Source organism: Helianthus annuus, chromosome 4 (assembly GCF_002127325.2).
Source record: "Helianthus annuus cultivar XRQ/B chromosome 4, HanXRQr2.0-SUNRISE, whole genome shotgun sequence".
Classification (NCBI taxonomy): Eukaryota; Viridiplantae; Streptophyta; class Magnoliopsida; order Asterales; family Asteraceae; genus Helianthus; species Helianthus annuus.
The window spans coordinates 79,107,798-79,122,979 of NC_035436.2; the positions used below are offsets into that span (position 1 = coordinate 79,107,798).

Genomic DNA, 15,182 nt, shown 5'->3' on the forward strand with positions numbered 1-15,182 from the left:
CTAGAAGCTGAATTGTTTATTAAAGTGCTGAGTTTTGTGCATGGTGTACGTCTTAGGCACATCCAGTCATTGTAACTTATTCCTAGAGACGCAGTTCTACAACCCTTGTATCCCTACACTCACCACTAGTGTAGTAAAATATTTCTGGCTCATACAGGCCTTAGAGGCAGTGTCTGCCTAATGCTGGCTTTATCAGCATGTTCAATAGGTTATCCGTTTGTAGTGCTACTGTGCTTTTGTGCATCATGTTTGCCACTAAGGTTCAGCATGTAAATAATGTAGTGACGGTATGTAAAGTATGATGCAGGAATATGCATGTATCAGAAATCAAGTAGCAGTTCATCAGTAATTTCAAGCAAGCATAGTAATTAAGCAGTAATTAATTATTAATTAAGTCGTACAGATACCTGGTTTAGTGAGGGTTGTCACACTTTGCATGTCTCTTAGCCGCCGAATACGAAGTCCCACAAATATCGGATCCTCCTGAAATAAAGTTAATTATCTTGGCATCTGCTGGGGGTGATGCTGCTCGTTCAGGATCCTTTTCGGGGTCCTGCCCTTTATTTTTCTTTTTTCCCAGCAAGTCCTTCAGATATCCTTTGCTTAGTAGGTAGCTTATTTCTTTCCTCAGGGCAATGCAATCCTCAGTAACATGTCCGAAATCCTCATGGAAGGCACACCATTTGGACTTATCCTTCCAATCAGTTTTTTGTTGATTCTTTCGAAGCCACCTGGCTTCATCTCCCAAACCCTGCATAGCATACATTAGTTCAGGTATATTAACAGAAAAACAATATTCAGATAATTCAGGATATTCTTCAGGATCCTCGTCTTCAACAGCATTCACTCTCTTGTTATCATTTCTGCCATATGGCTTGGAGCGATATGGCTTATATGAGGATCCTGATTTCCTATTTAGGTTGAGGTAGAATTCATCCTCTCTTGCATCTTCTTGTCATCTTCCAAACGGATATATCTCAAAGCCCTGTTACGAGCTTCGTCGAGATTCCTGCAGGGATTCATTACAAGATCCTGATAAAACTGAGAATCCTTTTGTAACCCCATCTTAAAAGCTTGCACAGCTGTTGCAACATCAAGATGCGGGATATCCAAGGATTCTCGACTGAACTTTTTCACATAATCCCTCAAGGATTCCTGAGGTCCTTGAGTTATCCTGTAAAGATCATTGGTTAATTTCTCAAAACTCCGGCTGCAAGAAAATTGACTATTAAATAAGTTAACCAAATGAGCAAAAGAAGTAATTGAGTGAGGAGGAACGTTTAATAGCCATTTTAAGGCTGATCCTGTCAAGGTAGAACCGAATCCCTTGCATAAACATGCTTCCTTTAGATCTGGAGGGATAGGATTGATTTCCATCCGTTCCCTATACTGGGCAATATGCTCCTCAGGATCCGTGGTTCCATCATAAAGCTTCATGTTGGATAAGCCGACTGTCTTTTGGTAAACTTCTGGATGGATTTTTGACCATCTATCTCCATGGGTGAATGCTTCCGGCTAACTACTACCGTGGTTGTTGCCAACGGGGAAGTTTGGAATCTTTTTGGGATTTCAGCATCACAAATAGGATGCACAAACCGAGATATCCTGTGGCTATCCTGGGATACTTCAGGAATTGGCTGAACCACCCCAGGTACACTGGATATCATATTCTTTAGCTTCTGAAGCTCCCTAGATAATGCTGATGTCAAAGCTGTATCCTGCAAAGATCCAACACTGTTAGTGGCAAGAGTATTATTATTATTAGACACGTTACCAGTCTGAGGGTTCTGCCCATATCCTGAAGCATATCCTGAGCTCCTCATGGTTGACATCCTGACCGAGGAGGGTATTTCAGGAGTATGATTCTAAGGAAGGTTGGGCACAGTATTCCCCCTATTATCCTCAGTATACACACCCGAACTGAAGTTCAAAGTTCTGGGTTGTAGAGGAGTGACGATATCTTCGGTGGATCTGCTCGAGCCAGCTTTTAAGAGTTGTATTTCTCTTAACAGCATTTGGTTAGTTTCCTGTTTCTGTCTCATTTGTTCCTGCACACTTCCAAACAATGTTAGAATTTCATCATTAGAAGCTAAAATGGGAGCAGATCCCTGAACACCCCGGGTAGGGATAACATCCTGAGGTTGTGAAGAAGCCGGCATCCTTGGAGGAGGTGGTGGAAGCACCGAACCGGTAGTAGCAGAAGTCGTAGCGGACATAGTGGAGGAGCTCATGTTTGATCTTGTGGCCATTGTAAACAATGTGGCAAAAAGTTTTGAAAACAGAAAACTGATTAGCGATTTCACAAAAAATTTTAGTAAAGAGAGCACCACTTGCCCCACGGTGGGCGCCAAATTGTTTTGGTCAAAAATTACCGAAGCAATTAAGTGATCAAATTAGTTAAGTGAGGTAGTGTGCTAAAAATGTGTTGAAAATATGTTGGTTAAGTTGCTTAGAAAAACAGTGTTCAGGATACGGCTCAGGATATTGAGTTGTATCTACGATCAAACAATGAGCAAAAAGTAAAGGGGTTGACACGAGATGTACGAGGAAAGCCCTTGATCAATCTAGATCGCCGGCATAAAACCTCGGGAACTGACAATCGCAGCTGCCTTGTTCTTCTTATTACTTCAAACTTCAGGATACAGTGCAGGATATGATACGGATCAACTAAGTGTTACAATGAGATTTGAGTACAAGTGTTCGTGTGTAATGATTGCTAGAGACTAGAGAGCAAAGTGTGCGAAAGAGTGTATGTGACTTAATCTGATCCGATCAATCTATTTATAGTAAAAAGAAAGCAACCAACTATCCTATTATTCCGGGATCCGGCGAATATTCCACATGTGAACGTTGTAATCCACATCTTCCTGCTTCAACGTCTTTCTCTCAACTGTTTTGCCCGAGTCTCAAGGAGAAGAAGTCCACTTGAACGTTAGAGACTTATACCCTTTAATCTGCACGTGGTTAAATCAGTTATTACCAGGATATCGTTTCAGGATGTTACCAATATCCTGATCCGGTATCCTAATCTCAAATAAACAATCAAAAGCAGAATACTAGACAGGATATACGTTCAGAAAATGGCCCATAACAGTGTGTGCTTATCTACATAAAAGTCAAAATCATCAAATGTTCGCATTTAAAGAAAGTGTAGGACCGTTTTCAGACCCGAATGAGTCGATCAGAAGAGTTTTTCACCAATTCAAGAGGCGGAAACTAATGAATCAGTGTTATCTCAGCCGTATTCACTTTAATCTGTCGTTTTTATTAATAAAAATGCTGATTACAATCACGACGACACTTCGGCAGCACTTCGTGGCTCACCGGAAGACAACAATACAACTACTAACTATTTCGCTCCAACTAACACCTATATATAGACTATCTTATTCCGCTTGAACATGACCTGTATGGTTCAAGCGGAATCTCTACAGAACAATTCAAGCGAAATCAGGCTATACAAGTTCGAGCGGAATCAAGACTTAAATGAGATTTCGCTTGAAATAACAAGTGGTCATTTCAAGCGGAATCACTTACATATATCACTTTCTTGGATTCCGTGCCCTATTCTATGTATCTCTAATCAAGACTCAATACAAGACGTAGGCGACAGACGGATGCACCAACAGAAAGTGGGTACGTAGAGGAAAATTTCATGTACACCAAGCCACCATTCTAGTATAAATAAGACCATCCACATTTCCTTTTTCCTCCCTCTCGATCTCGCTCTCTCTACACACACACACACACACATATATATATATATACCTCATAATAATCAAAATAATAAAGCCCTGTCTCGTTTTAAGTATTTTAACCCCTAATCATTGATACCCTGTCTGATTGATTTAGGACCCACCAACACATGTCAAGGCTCTGCCCGACTAAGTTTGTTGGGATTCTGTCTCATGATGTAGGGATAAAGTGAATTAGATTATTATACTTAATGCGAGTGCATTATATATTTTTTTTAAAAAGTTCAGGAGTTATACCCAAAATATAACAACCCTCGAAAACGACCCTAAACGTTCCTAAATACACACCGTACGTGAGGAACGAGCCCGAAATACCTTATACTTATTAAAATCAAGAAAGAACAAGTTTGACAGTCGCTCGCGGCCCCCGACAGACGAAGGAAGATCCTTCGCGGGGCGTGACAACTCATTCCTTGTGAAGCACCTGTGATGCCACGTTTTGGAACCCGGGGTGATGACTCATCAAAGGTTGTTGTCTTTATGGCCCACGCGGCCCACGACAGATGAGGGAGAAGTCGTCGCGGGGTGCGACGGATTGGCCGATCAGCTATAAATAGGGCCGAGCACAGCATTTCAACTTGTTCAGATTCCTTTTCTTTCTCTCTCGAGATAAAAACAATAATACTTGAGTATAATACCCCCTAATTAGCGAAGCTCTGCCTCGTTGAAAGTATCATAACCCCCGGTTACGTATTAGATACGCTGCCCGATTGATCTGGTGCTCCGTAATGACTGTCGAGGCTCTGCCCGACGTAGTCGTTGGAGTTCTGTCTCGGGGAGGGTATAACTAATGTAAATTAGGTTATTATATAAACACGTGTGCATTGTTTATTTAACTAGATTATAACCAGGAAGTCACCAAGGAAATACCTAAAATAGCAATGTGAGTAATCTCCTTTTTGTAAACCTTTTTGCAAACTATTTTTACAAAACCTCAATTAATTAACATTATATTAAACAGTGATTGAGTATTTGTATTCTACAATTATCGTCAGTATGTTGGGGTTTTGTATACAAAATTTGTTACTACACTGTGAGTAGTAACATGACCACCAGTCATTGATTGGTAGTACCGTGGGTGGTAATTAATGTGTTGGTGCATATGTTTGTCGACTTCGTCTTGTATCGAGTCTTGTATTAGGTTGGATAGACCAGGGCACGAAATACGAGAAATATGTGAGACCGACCATTTCGCACGAAATGAAAAGAGACCATTTCGCACAAAATGGAGTTGTCCGTTTCGTACGAAATGGCAAGTTCATTTCGTTTGAACTGTTTCGTGCGGAATGGAGCAGCCTATAAATACTTGCCTTGACCAATTCATTTGTAACGTTCTGATTCCGGTAGCGAAGCTCTACCGAGGTGTCTCCAGCTTTGTAAAACGATCTGATATCAATACAGAGACAGTTTAAAGTGAATCTAAGTGCAAACCAGCTGAAATAACTCCGATACATCTGTTCCCACCTTTTGTATTGGACGAGATCTCTTCTGAACGACTCGTTTGGTCGTGCAAACGATCCTACAACAGGTAGCAGAGCTCAGGAGGAAGAGTTCTTACCATTTCTGCTGAAAATTCTGATTTCTACACCTTCTTTTCAAAATTAAACAAGTTTTCACGGATAAAACGACTTGATTTTGAAACATAACGCGCGAAACAATGTTTTAACAAAGCCTTGAAAGAATCAGACTTTAATTCGAAGAAAAACTTGATCAATTTGTTGAAAAACTGTCCGAAAGATTCATTTCGCATGAATTGATATCATTTCGTTTGAACATTGCATCCATTTCGCACGAAATGGGTCCTCATTTCGTTTGAAAGAGTATTTCGCTTGAGAATTATTCATTTCGCATGAATTGCATATTCATTTCGTACCAAAGGTCATTTCGCTTTTGAAGAAAGAATTTGATCTATTCCGTGGATTAAGAACTGAAAACACCAAGCAGATTATAGAAAGATATTGCAATTTGGTGATGAATATGAATATATTGCATATCAATAAGGATAAAGAAGAATTGATTGAAAAGTTGGCCGATCCGTTGCCACAAGATGTTTGGGGCACGTACCTTATGATGTTGAAAAATCAACCTGAATTTGATAATCTAACGCAAAGCGATTTTATTGAACAACTTGAAGCTCAAGAGATGGAATAACGAAAGATAGCAAGAATGAAGAACTATGATGGTGAACAAGACATTGGTCTGTATTACAAAGGTGGTGTTAGTGATAAGACCAACATTGCACCAAAGATTGAAACTGCTTTCAATGAAAAAAGTTCTTCGGAAAGTTCATCTCAAGGATCAAGTAGCAAAACTGGATTTTCTTCATATCCATCATTCGATCCAAATGTTACAACAACAAAGAGTGGCAAAGTTCTTCAATGCAACATTTCTTTGGACCTTGAGAATGATCAAAATTACTCGGAAGAAGTTGCCAAAAGTCATATGTCTCTGTTGGTGACTGTGTTAGAGTCGTATGGGAATTTAGTTGTAGGAAGGATCGGAAATCCGATGTTGACAAAAGAGGATTACGATCAGGTTAATGCTGAGGAGATGGAGTTGATGGATATAAAGTGGTGTTTGGTTAGTGTGTTGAGAAGAGCTGAGAAGTTTAAACAAATCACAGGAAGTGATGATTTTCGTGATGCTAATGTTTCTACTTTAGGATTTGATAAATCTAAAGTTACTTGTTTTCGTTGCAGGGAAAAAGGGCATTTCAAGAGAGAATGCACAAACCGCGAAGCAAGTGGAGCTCAAAATCTGTAGGATCGTTATTGACGATCAAATGAGTCAATCAGAGCTAAACACCACTGTTTATGCTGCGGAAATACACAAACAGCTTGAATCAAAGTAGAATGGAGTAGAAACAGAATGTAGATTACTTTAAACACGTTTTCTCATTAATACTTCTCAGAAAAATTCGGCAGGAGTTCGGCTACACAGTCGACATTCAGTTACAAATGAGAAAACATAAACAACTATGTATAGTGGGGCTGATTCCGCTCCAAATGACATCATGTCATTTCGGGCGGAATCACTAGTTTGTGATTTTGCTCCAAATGACATAATGTCATTAGGAGCGGAATCAGGACTTAACAACACAAAGTTTACAAAACAACCCCTATACAAGACAAAACTTACACATATGACCCCTAGACCCTATACAAGCTTGACTAAGACTAAGACGTAGGCTTTAGACATTCGTGCACCAACAAACTCCCCCTTGGATACAGCCGCAGTCTTCAGTCTTGTCTTCAGGTCTTCAGAGTGACTTGAACGTTTCTTCACGCTGCTTAGGCTTTCTCCTAAGCAAGTTCCTCACTCTATCATTCTCTTTCTACCTTTTCTTTTCTTCTTCAGCTTGAATATTCATCCACTTTCCTCTGTTTTCTTCAAGCTTTCTATGTTCACGTTCAGCTTTCCTCTTTACTTTCTCTTCAAGCGACCACCAAGTTGACTTCCATTTACTTTCAGAATTTATGCCTTTCTGAAAGCAAAGAGTAGCAACTCTTTGAAACTGCATCGCCTTCTCTTTATCTTCAGCCTGATAGTGAATCTTGTTAATGAATAAACATTCAATATCTTTCGCTGAGCAGTTCATTAACCACATCGGGTCATACACATGTATCTCTCTTATCTCCCTTCCAGCTCTGTACGTAATCACAGCTTCTGTAGAGATACAGTTGTATACCCAGCCCATGAAGCCTTTATAAAATTCCTGCTCCATCTTCGGCATTGGTATATTCTTCATCGTCTTTGGCTTTTTAACGTTAAGTATCGTTTCTTCAACCCCTGTTACCGAATCTACCCTATGCACTCTCTTTGGGTAATGCGGCTTCAAGTGTCGAAAATCTTTCAACGATTCAAACTTTATGTACCCCCACATTGCGACATCATTTTTCCATACTGGATACTCTAAAGTTCTTACTTTCGATAGCTCCTCAACATCCCACCATGGTAATGACATTATATCATATAGACGTTCAAAGTACTACACTCCAAACTCCCTTCTGATCGCATATGCATTAACATGAGGCAGGAAACCCCAGCTAATGATGTCACCAAGTGAAATGCTTCGATCTCTCTGATAGAACTTCAACGGCCTTTTGAATTTTCTCTCGTGACTATCTTTAAACCATTTCTGCCGTTCTTCTTTCTACATATCCTTAGGAGTACCATTGAAATTTTTGTCTTTTAAGATCTCAGCGACTTTCCTTTTTAACTCGTCTCTATTCTCTTCTGTAAAGAACTCCATCAGTGTAGGATACTTAGAAGTATCTTCACTAACACTCTTATCATCTGTGCAATCCTCAACCTCAACCCTGTCGTACATATACACATCCTCTACATACTTATACTTGTATTCCGGTTGGTAGTTGATGTCGAATGCATTTAATTCCTCTTCAAAATCAAACTTGAAGTCAGGATCCACCATACGTGTCATTTCTTTAATCTTTTCCAATGTTACGTATGAAAGTGTTCACCTTCTTCCCTATTAGTTTCCAATCTCAAAACTAACTTTTCAACATGTTCAACATTTTGAGCATCCCTAGACTCCCCCTTTCCTTCAGCTCCCCCTGTCTCTTCATTCACAGTATCGTTCAGAAAATCATCAACAGTCCTTTCACTAGACTGTTCAGTCACTTTAATTCCCATACCACCTTGAGCATCATCATCATCATTATTAGAACCATGACTGCTAGCAGAAAAGACTTTCTCATCATCGTCATCTTCCTCATCATCACCCTCTTCTTCATCACCCTCTTCATCGTCATCCCCCTCATCATCTTCCTCATCGTCATCAGCAGCAAGATCTTCTAGAGTTACAGGTTCTTCAAAGTTGCTGATACGGAAGATATAGGAACTAGATTTTCAATTACTAAGGATGGAACAATTGATCTCTCAACAGCTGCCACACTGCTTTCAGCACCCTTTCCCTTATCTTTCATCTGTTCATCAATCTCGGCTTGGCGTTTTGCCCTAAGCTCTTCAACTTGTATCTCTTCGAATCTTTGTTCAATCGACGTTCCGGGCATATTCTCCACTACTTTATTCAACATGTAGAACTCATGCTCTTTCAATGCCTTTGCAGCCTCAAGCTCTTTGTTTTTCATCTCGAAATATTTGTTCTGTTTATCTCTACGAGCCTTTTCTTCTTCAAGTTCAGCCACTCGCACCTTAAGGAAATCAATCTCAGTCTGATCTGTATCAATCTTCGTTAACAAAGGCTTGTTTTCAGATTCCAGCTTCTTTACACGCATTTCTAGGATCTTTTCCCGATCAGCTACTTTCTTGCTTTCCGCTGCTAACACTTTGTTTTCATTCAACACGTCATCCATCTTCTTTTCTAGCTTCTTAACTTGTTCATCGTTTGCAAAGCCAAAATCTCCGATATCTTCAAGATTTTCTGGAATGGCTGGAAACGCCTTGTGTCCAGAAGAACCATGAGTTAGTTAAATTTGAGTGAGTGGCGGTGTTTGAAATATTTCTTGAGATGTGAGCAAGGTTTGTTGTTGTGGTGGTGAGAGATGTAATGGTGAAAGGTGTAATGGTGATGGTTGTCTGGGTGGTGAAGGTTGTTTTGGTGGTGAAGGCTATCTGGGAGGTGTTGGTTGTCGTGGAGGTGATTGTATTGGTGATTGATGTGGGGTAGGCTCAGGTGGTGGTGTTGGTGGTTTACTTGGTTCTTTGGCCGGTTTCTTCTTTAACGCAATCTTCGGTTTCGTTATCTTCATAGTAACTTTCTTTATCTTAGGAGATACAATTCTTTTTCTTGTTTCGGCTTTCTTTCTACCACTTGAAGGAGATTGAGATTCAGAAACGTGTTCAGGTGACGGGACATAGGCAGCATCATCTTTCTCCTGTCTCTTTCTCTTCTTTAACTGTTTCTCTTTTTCTGTAGCTTCTTGAATTCTTCTTAGACGTTCAGTCTCATGTATCTCATCATCTGAAGAACATGAAGAACTTGTTGTACTTTTATTGACATCATCACCTTCGACATCATCAATAACCTTCTCTTTCTCAGCTTCTACATTAGCTGCTTGTTCAGACAATAAATCATCAACATTTAACATCACTTGATCAATATCAGTATACGGATCTTCTTCCACATTTTCAACCGGCTCTTCAACCTCAGGCTCATCAATCAATAACGTCTTTGTCACTTTCTTTTGCTTTTTCTTTGGCTGCGATGATGACCCCTCACCCTCCTGTGATTTAGGGGTGGCCTTTTTGCCTCTCCTCCTCGTTTCTTTGACAAACCAGTCATTTCGGGTGGTTTTGAACTCCTCAAGAGTCTTAAGCTCATCAACGTAAGCTGCTTCCTTCATTTCTTCTTCATTCCTCCAGTTTTGGTGATCAACTGGATCAGGATCAACATAATTCGCATCCTTTATAAATCCGAAGAATTTAGCAACTATCTTTGGTTCAGGATGGTTTGGGTGGTATCTAGCAAGCTGCTTGAGAGAATCGTTGCTCATGTGTGACTGAACTAACAAATCATTCTTCAAATCTCGTTCAATCTCTGGATATGCATGATCGATCAGCATCTGTACGAATCTTGGATAAGACCAAGTCCGACTCTTTGTTGTAATATTCTCAGCCATGTAGTGAAAAACAATATGCGAGAAGTTATACTTTTTGTTCAAAACCAATGCAGTGACCATGTTCATCTGGTAGTCACGCATGGCATCGTATCCTCCCTTGGTATGACTAAGTGACATCAAAACACAATGAACAATAAACTTGTAAGGTTTCTGAAATTTTGACTTCAAATAATTTCCAACGTTTAGTGCACCCACATATCCCATCCTCAACATGCAACCCTTTACCATCCGTTCTGGAAACTTTGTTGGCGAATCTGCATCGTCCGGAAAATTCACAACCTCACGAATAAATGCCTCAGTAACAACAATTTCCTTCTTTTCATTTTGCACCTTCACAATTGAATGAATTGCTTTGTTTGCTTCATCATACTTTGAATGCTTCCAGAAACGCTTAATGTGTGACTTGTACAATGGACGTTGATCAGTCAAAGCTTTTTGAATTGGTACTCGACCCATGAATTCCAAAACACTGCTGAACTTTGCCAACTCTGTATTTTTCTTCACATCCAAGTCAAAACAGCTGTTGTGAAGTGGATCAAATACCACATTTGAACCCTGCAAACAACACAACACACAATGAGTCCATACTTAGAAAATTTCAGCATCAAAACAATTACAAGGTAAAACACATGTAATGACAAAGCATTACAAGCGAAATCACCCTAATTGATTTGGAGCAAAATCACATAACACTCAGAAGCGAAATCATATGTCAAGTACTTAGAAGCGGAATCACTAAGTACACTTAGAGCGAAATCAACACATGTACTCAGAAGCGAAATCACTCAAAGATGTTAGGAGTGGAATCACATTAGGTGACTTAGAAGCGAAATCAGAAAAGATACTTAGGAGCGGAATCACCTGACTCTCAGTTTGGGGCGAAATCACAGACAAACATTCAAAACTTGTTAGATGACTAAATTGAACATGTTAACTTGTTAAAATGATGATTCCGACAATAGGGTTATGCTTTGATTTACTTTTTGCCCTCTCAAACATCCTAGATCTAAGTATTCAGTAACAGTTCATCGTCAAACATGAATCTACTCAGATCTGTAACGATTAACACACAAATACATGATCTACACCCTAAACCGACAACATACATATGATCTATTGTTCAGATTTAACAGTTTAAGACCCTAAATCTAGGTTTTAGTTCATAACAAACGCCGACAGTTCATAATATATCACAATAGGATCAAATCGGACAGAAAAAACAACCTTGCCCATGTTAATAGTTGAACAGGCCAACTAATAACACACGATCTGACTAAATTTGGGCAACAATTTGTTTAGAAAACGAATGTTTTGGGGGTTTCGCTCTAAATCGCCGGAGAGAAACACTTGGGCGGAATCAGGAAAAATGAGGTAGGGGCAGAATCAAGAGACCTTTTATAGGTGGTCTGATTCCGCTCGAAATGGTCTATGTTACTCTCGGACGGAATCAACAATAAAGCTACGAGCGGAATCAGCTTTGAAAGCAGCTTGAAGCGAAATCAGCTAATTGTTGTGAAACATGTATTTTCGAGCGAAATCAGAAAATTATTTTTCAAAATTTTAACATTTTAATCTTTTCTGATTGTTCACCGACACACCCAGTTAACCAAGTCCAAGTTAATGATCTTGGTCAACTGCTCAGTCTACCAAGTCCAAATTAATGACCTTGGTTGACCGGATTATGAAGTATGCTGACGTTTTGATCTGAAAACAGTTCAAATTAATGAACTTTCGAACTTTCAAACACATTTTCAAACTTCAAAACTGTACCAGTCACAGTTTAAGTATCTCCTGCTTACCCATCCCTCATCAAAACATACATGATCTGCACAAGGCTTTGATCGTCTGGTTCCCAACATCGGTTGTCGAAAATAAGATGATCAAATAAAATCTTTTTGGATTTTTTAACAGGATAAACTGAAATATGTACACACAATCTTTTTGTGAGCGTGTTAGGGGATCATATCAGCATTTGACCAAACACAAGCACCGTTAAGCTACTATTTCATACCAAGCCTTAAACAATTCGCGTACATTGCCGATATACTGATCCTCTTAAATTTTCACAAAACTTTCAATCTGTCCGGGATACGGAATTAATGTTTTAAAACTTTCAATCCCGTATCCAGATCCCAGTATTCAGTCTTACAGGTGAGTATACCTAGATGATATCTGTAATGGGGTGAATTGCGAGGGCCGTGAGAGCTCAGGTCGATACTTCTGTATACGCAGAGAGATGACGACTTCGACTTTACGGTGGGTTCTCTTTAGAGAATCTTTTTTACAACAACACATGATTTGACATTTTGCAATGTTTAATCATTTTTTATGCTGAGGGGAGGCTTTAAAAGTAAAGCATATGCGTAAAGTATTATTCAGGGAGTAGGTCAGTATTTCCATACAGCAGAAGTCCCGGGATAATACCCCAGATATCACTAAGCATAAAGACCTAGTATCTCAGAATAAGGGACCTTTCAAACGAGATTCCGGGGGTTACCCATATATCCTGGAGGTTTTCCCCACGTAAACGCAAGTAAATTTTAGGTTTATATCCCAAACTGATCTACTGATTTTGCAAAAACCTATCGGCACATCTTTAGCGAGACTGCTTAATGCATTTTAAACGTTACATATCTTTAGCGTACTGTGTCTGTCTAGCTGATGTACTATCATTTCCCCTATTATACACAAACTCTTTTTCAAGTTTTCTAATGTTTTTGGATTTTTGTAATTTTATCATGTTTTTGTATTTTTCTGCGACATTCTCCCCCTAAAACTAAAACATATTTTTGTGTTTTTGTTTTTATCGAAAAGCAGAAAATAAACTATATAGAAAGTTGACAACACGACATGGTTCACATCTGATCGCCGCCCTCCTCGGCTTCACATTCTAATACCCTCCCAGATCGCAGATTTTTTAACCCGTTCAATTTTAAAAGATAGTAAAATCTCTTTTTGTCAAAGGGTTTTGTATAAAAATCAGCTTTCTGATCATCGGTGTGTATGTGCTCAATCCGGATTAACTTCTTCTCGTGACAATCACAGATGAATTGGTGACGGATTTCAATATGTTTCGTTTTTGAATGGTGAACCGGGTTTTTAATGATGTTTATAGCTGCTTCGTTGTCCACATATATCGGCGTATCCAAGAACTGCAAACCGAAGTCGCGCATTTGCTGTTGGATCCATAGGATCTGCGAACAACAGCTGGAGGCTAAAACATATTTAGCCTCACATGTAGAAAGTGCCACTGCGGTCTGTTTCTTGCACTGCCAGGTAACGAGTCGAGTTCCGAAGAACTGACACCCAGCAGTGGTGGACTTTGCGTTCTGCTTGCAACTTCCAAAGTCAGAATCAGCGAAACCTGATAAGGAGAAGTCACCCGAGCGAGGATACCACAAGCCGATGCTTGGGCAGCCTTTCAAATACCGTAAGATACGTTTGACAATCGTCAGATGTGACTGCTTCGGGCTCGACTGATATCTGGCATAGAGACATGTCGGGTACATGATGTCCGGTCGAGAAGCAGTGAGATACATTAAAGATCCAATGATTGACCGGTACAGTGTCTCGTCCACTTTCACTCCACTTTCGTCTGGATAAATCCCATGGTTCTGTGCAAGGGGGGTTGCTGCAGGACTGCATTCAGTCATGTCGAACTTTTCAAGCACGTCCTTTACGTATTTCGTTTGGTGAATGAAGATTCCGTCGGGCATCTGCTCCACCAGCAGCCCGAGGAAGAACTTCATCTCCCCCATCGAACTCATCTCAAACTTTTTCTTCATCACTTTCTCAAACTCTTTACACAGATCGTCGTTGGTGGAACCGAAAATGATATCGACAACATAAATCAGCACGATCAACAAATGTCCTGCCACTTCCTTTGTGAACAACGTGCTATCTACTGTCCCTCTGGTGAACCCGTTGGCCAACAGATATTGGGAAAGCGTCTCGTACCAGGCTCTCGGGGCCTGGTGAAGTCCATAAAATGCTTTGTCCAGCAGATAGACCTTGTTTTTGTGTAGTGGATCTGTGAACCCCAGTGGTTGTCCCACATACACCTCTTCTTTGATTTTTCCGTAAAGGAAGGCAGATTTGACGTCCAGCTGGTACACTTTAAAGTCTTTCCATGACGCGAACGCCAGGAAGATCCGAATTGCCTTGAGTCGAGCAATCGGCGCGTAAACTTCATTGTAGTCGATGCCTTCTTGCTAACTAAAGCCTTGTACCACTAGTCGTGCTTTTTTTTTTTCTCACCACGACTCCTCTGTCATCCCTTTTGCACTTAAAAACCCACTTTGTTTTGATCAACTTTTGATTCTGTGGCAGCTCGACAAGTCTCCAAACACCCAGCTTATCAAACTGTAGCAGCTCTTCCTGCATCGCATTTACCCAGCTATCCTCAGTCAACGCCTCTTTGTAAGTTCTGGGCTCGATCTGCGAAATAAAACACTTTAATGAGAATTCTTCTTGCAAATGAGCAACAGAAGAATAAAAACATGTAAGAGCTCGATTGATTTGGTCTCGGGTTTTGACACCACTTTGCAGGTCACCAATTATTTGCTCTGACGGATGATAAGACAATGTTTGAGGCATGAGAGTGTCAGGCACATTCACTTCCGATTGCAAGTTCGATATATCAAGATCAACGGTTTGATCCTCAGCTTCCTTCGAAGTATCATTTGGTTCCTCGTCAAAGGTTAGAGCGGGTTCCGCCTCTAAGTCGTCCGAATCGTCAAATGTTGGAGCTGGTTACTCTGGTGGTTCGTGAGCTGTTCCACTTAGTCCGGCTTCATCATTGTGAGTACCCTCGGTGGGTTGAGAA

General features: G+C 40.2%; 1 protein-coding gene across 1 annotated transcript; it reads right to left on the reverse strand.

The window, feature by feature from the left end:
• Positions 1 to 8,216: 8,216 nt before the first annotated feature.
• LOC110933211 (glutamic acid-rich protein-like) lies at positions 8,217 to 9,091 on the reverse strand. Its single transcript, XM_022176445.1, has 2 exons — positions 8,671 to 9,091; positions 8,217 to 8,584 (listed from the first exon to the last, which is right to left on the reverse strand). The coding sequence occupies exons 1-2, from the start codon at positions 9,089 to 9,091 to the stop codon at positions 8,217 to 8,219; spliced, it is 789 nt and encodes a 262-aa protein (XP_022032137.1).
• Positions 9,092 to 15,182: the final 6,091 nt, after the last annotated feature.

What these genes read in the sequence shown, in the direction of transcription:
- LOC110933211 (XM_022176445.1), bottom strand. Translation starts at nt 9,091, where the DNA reads ATGGATGACGTGTTGAATGAAAACAAAGTGTTAGCAGCGGAAAGCAAG. An exon ending in GGGAAAGGGTGCTGAAAGCA is followed by an intron (nt 8,585 to 8,670) that starts GTGTGGCAGCTG and finishes GCAACTTTGAAG; the next exon opens with AACCTGTAACTCTAGAAGAT.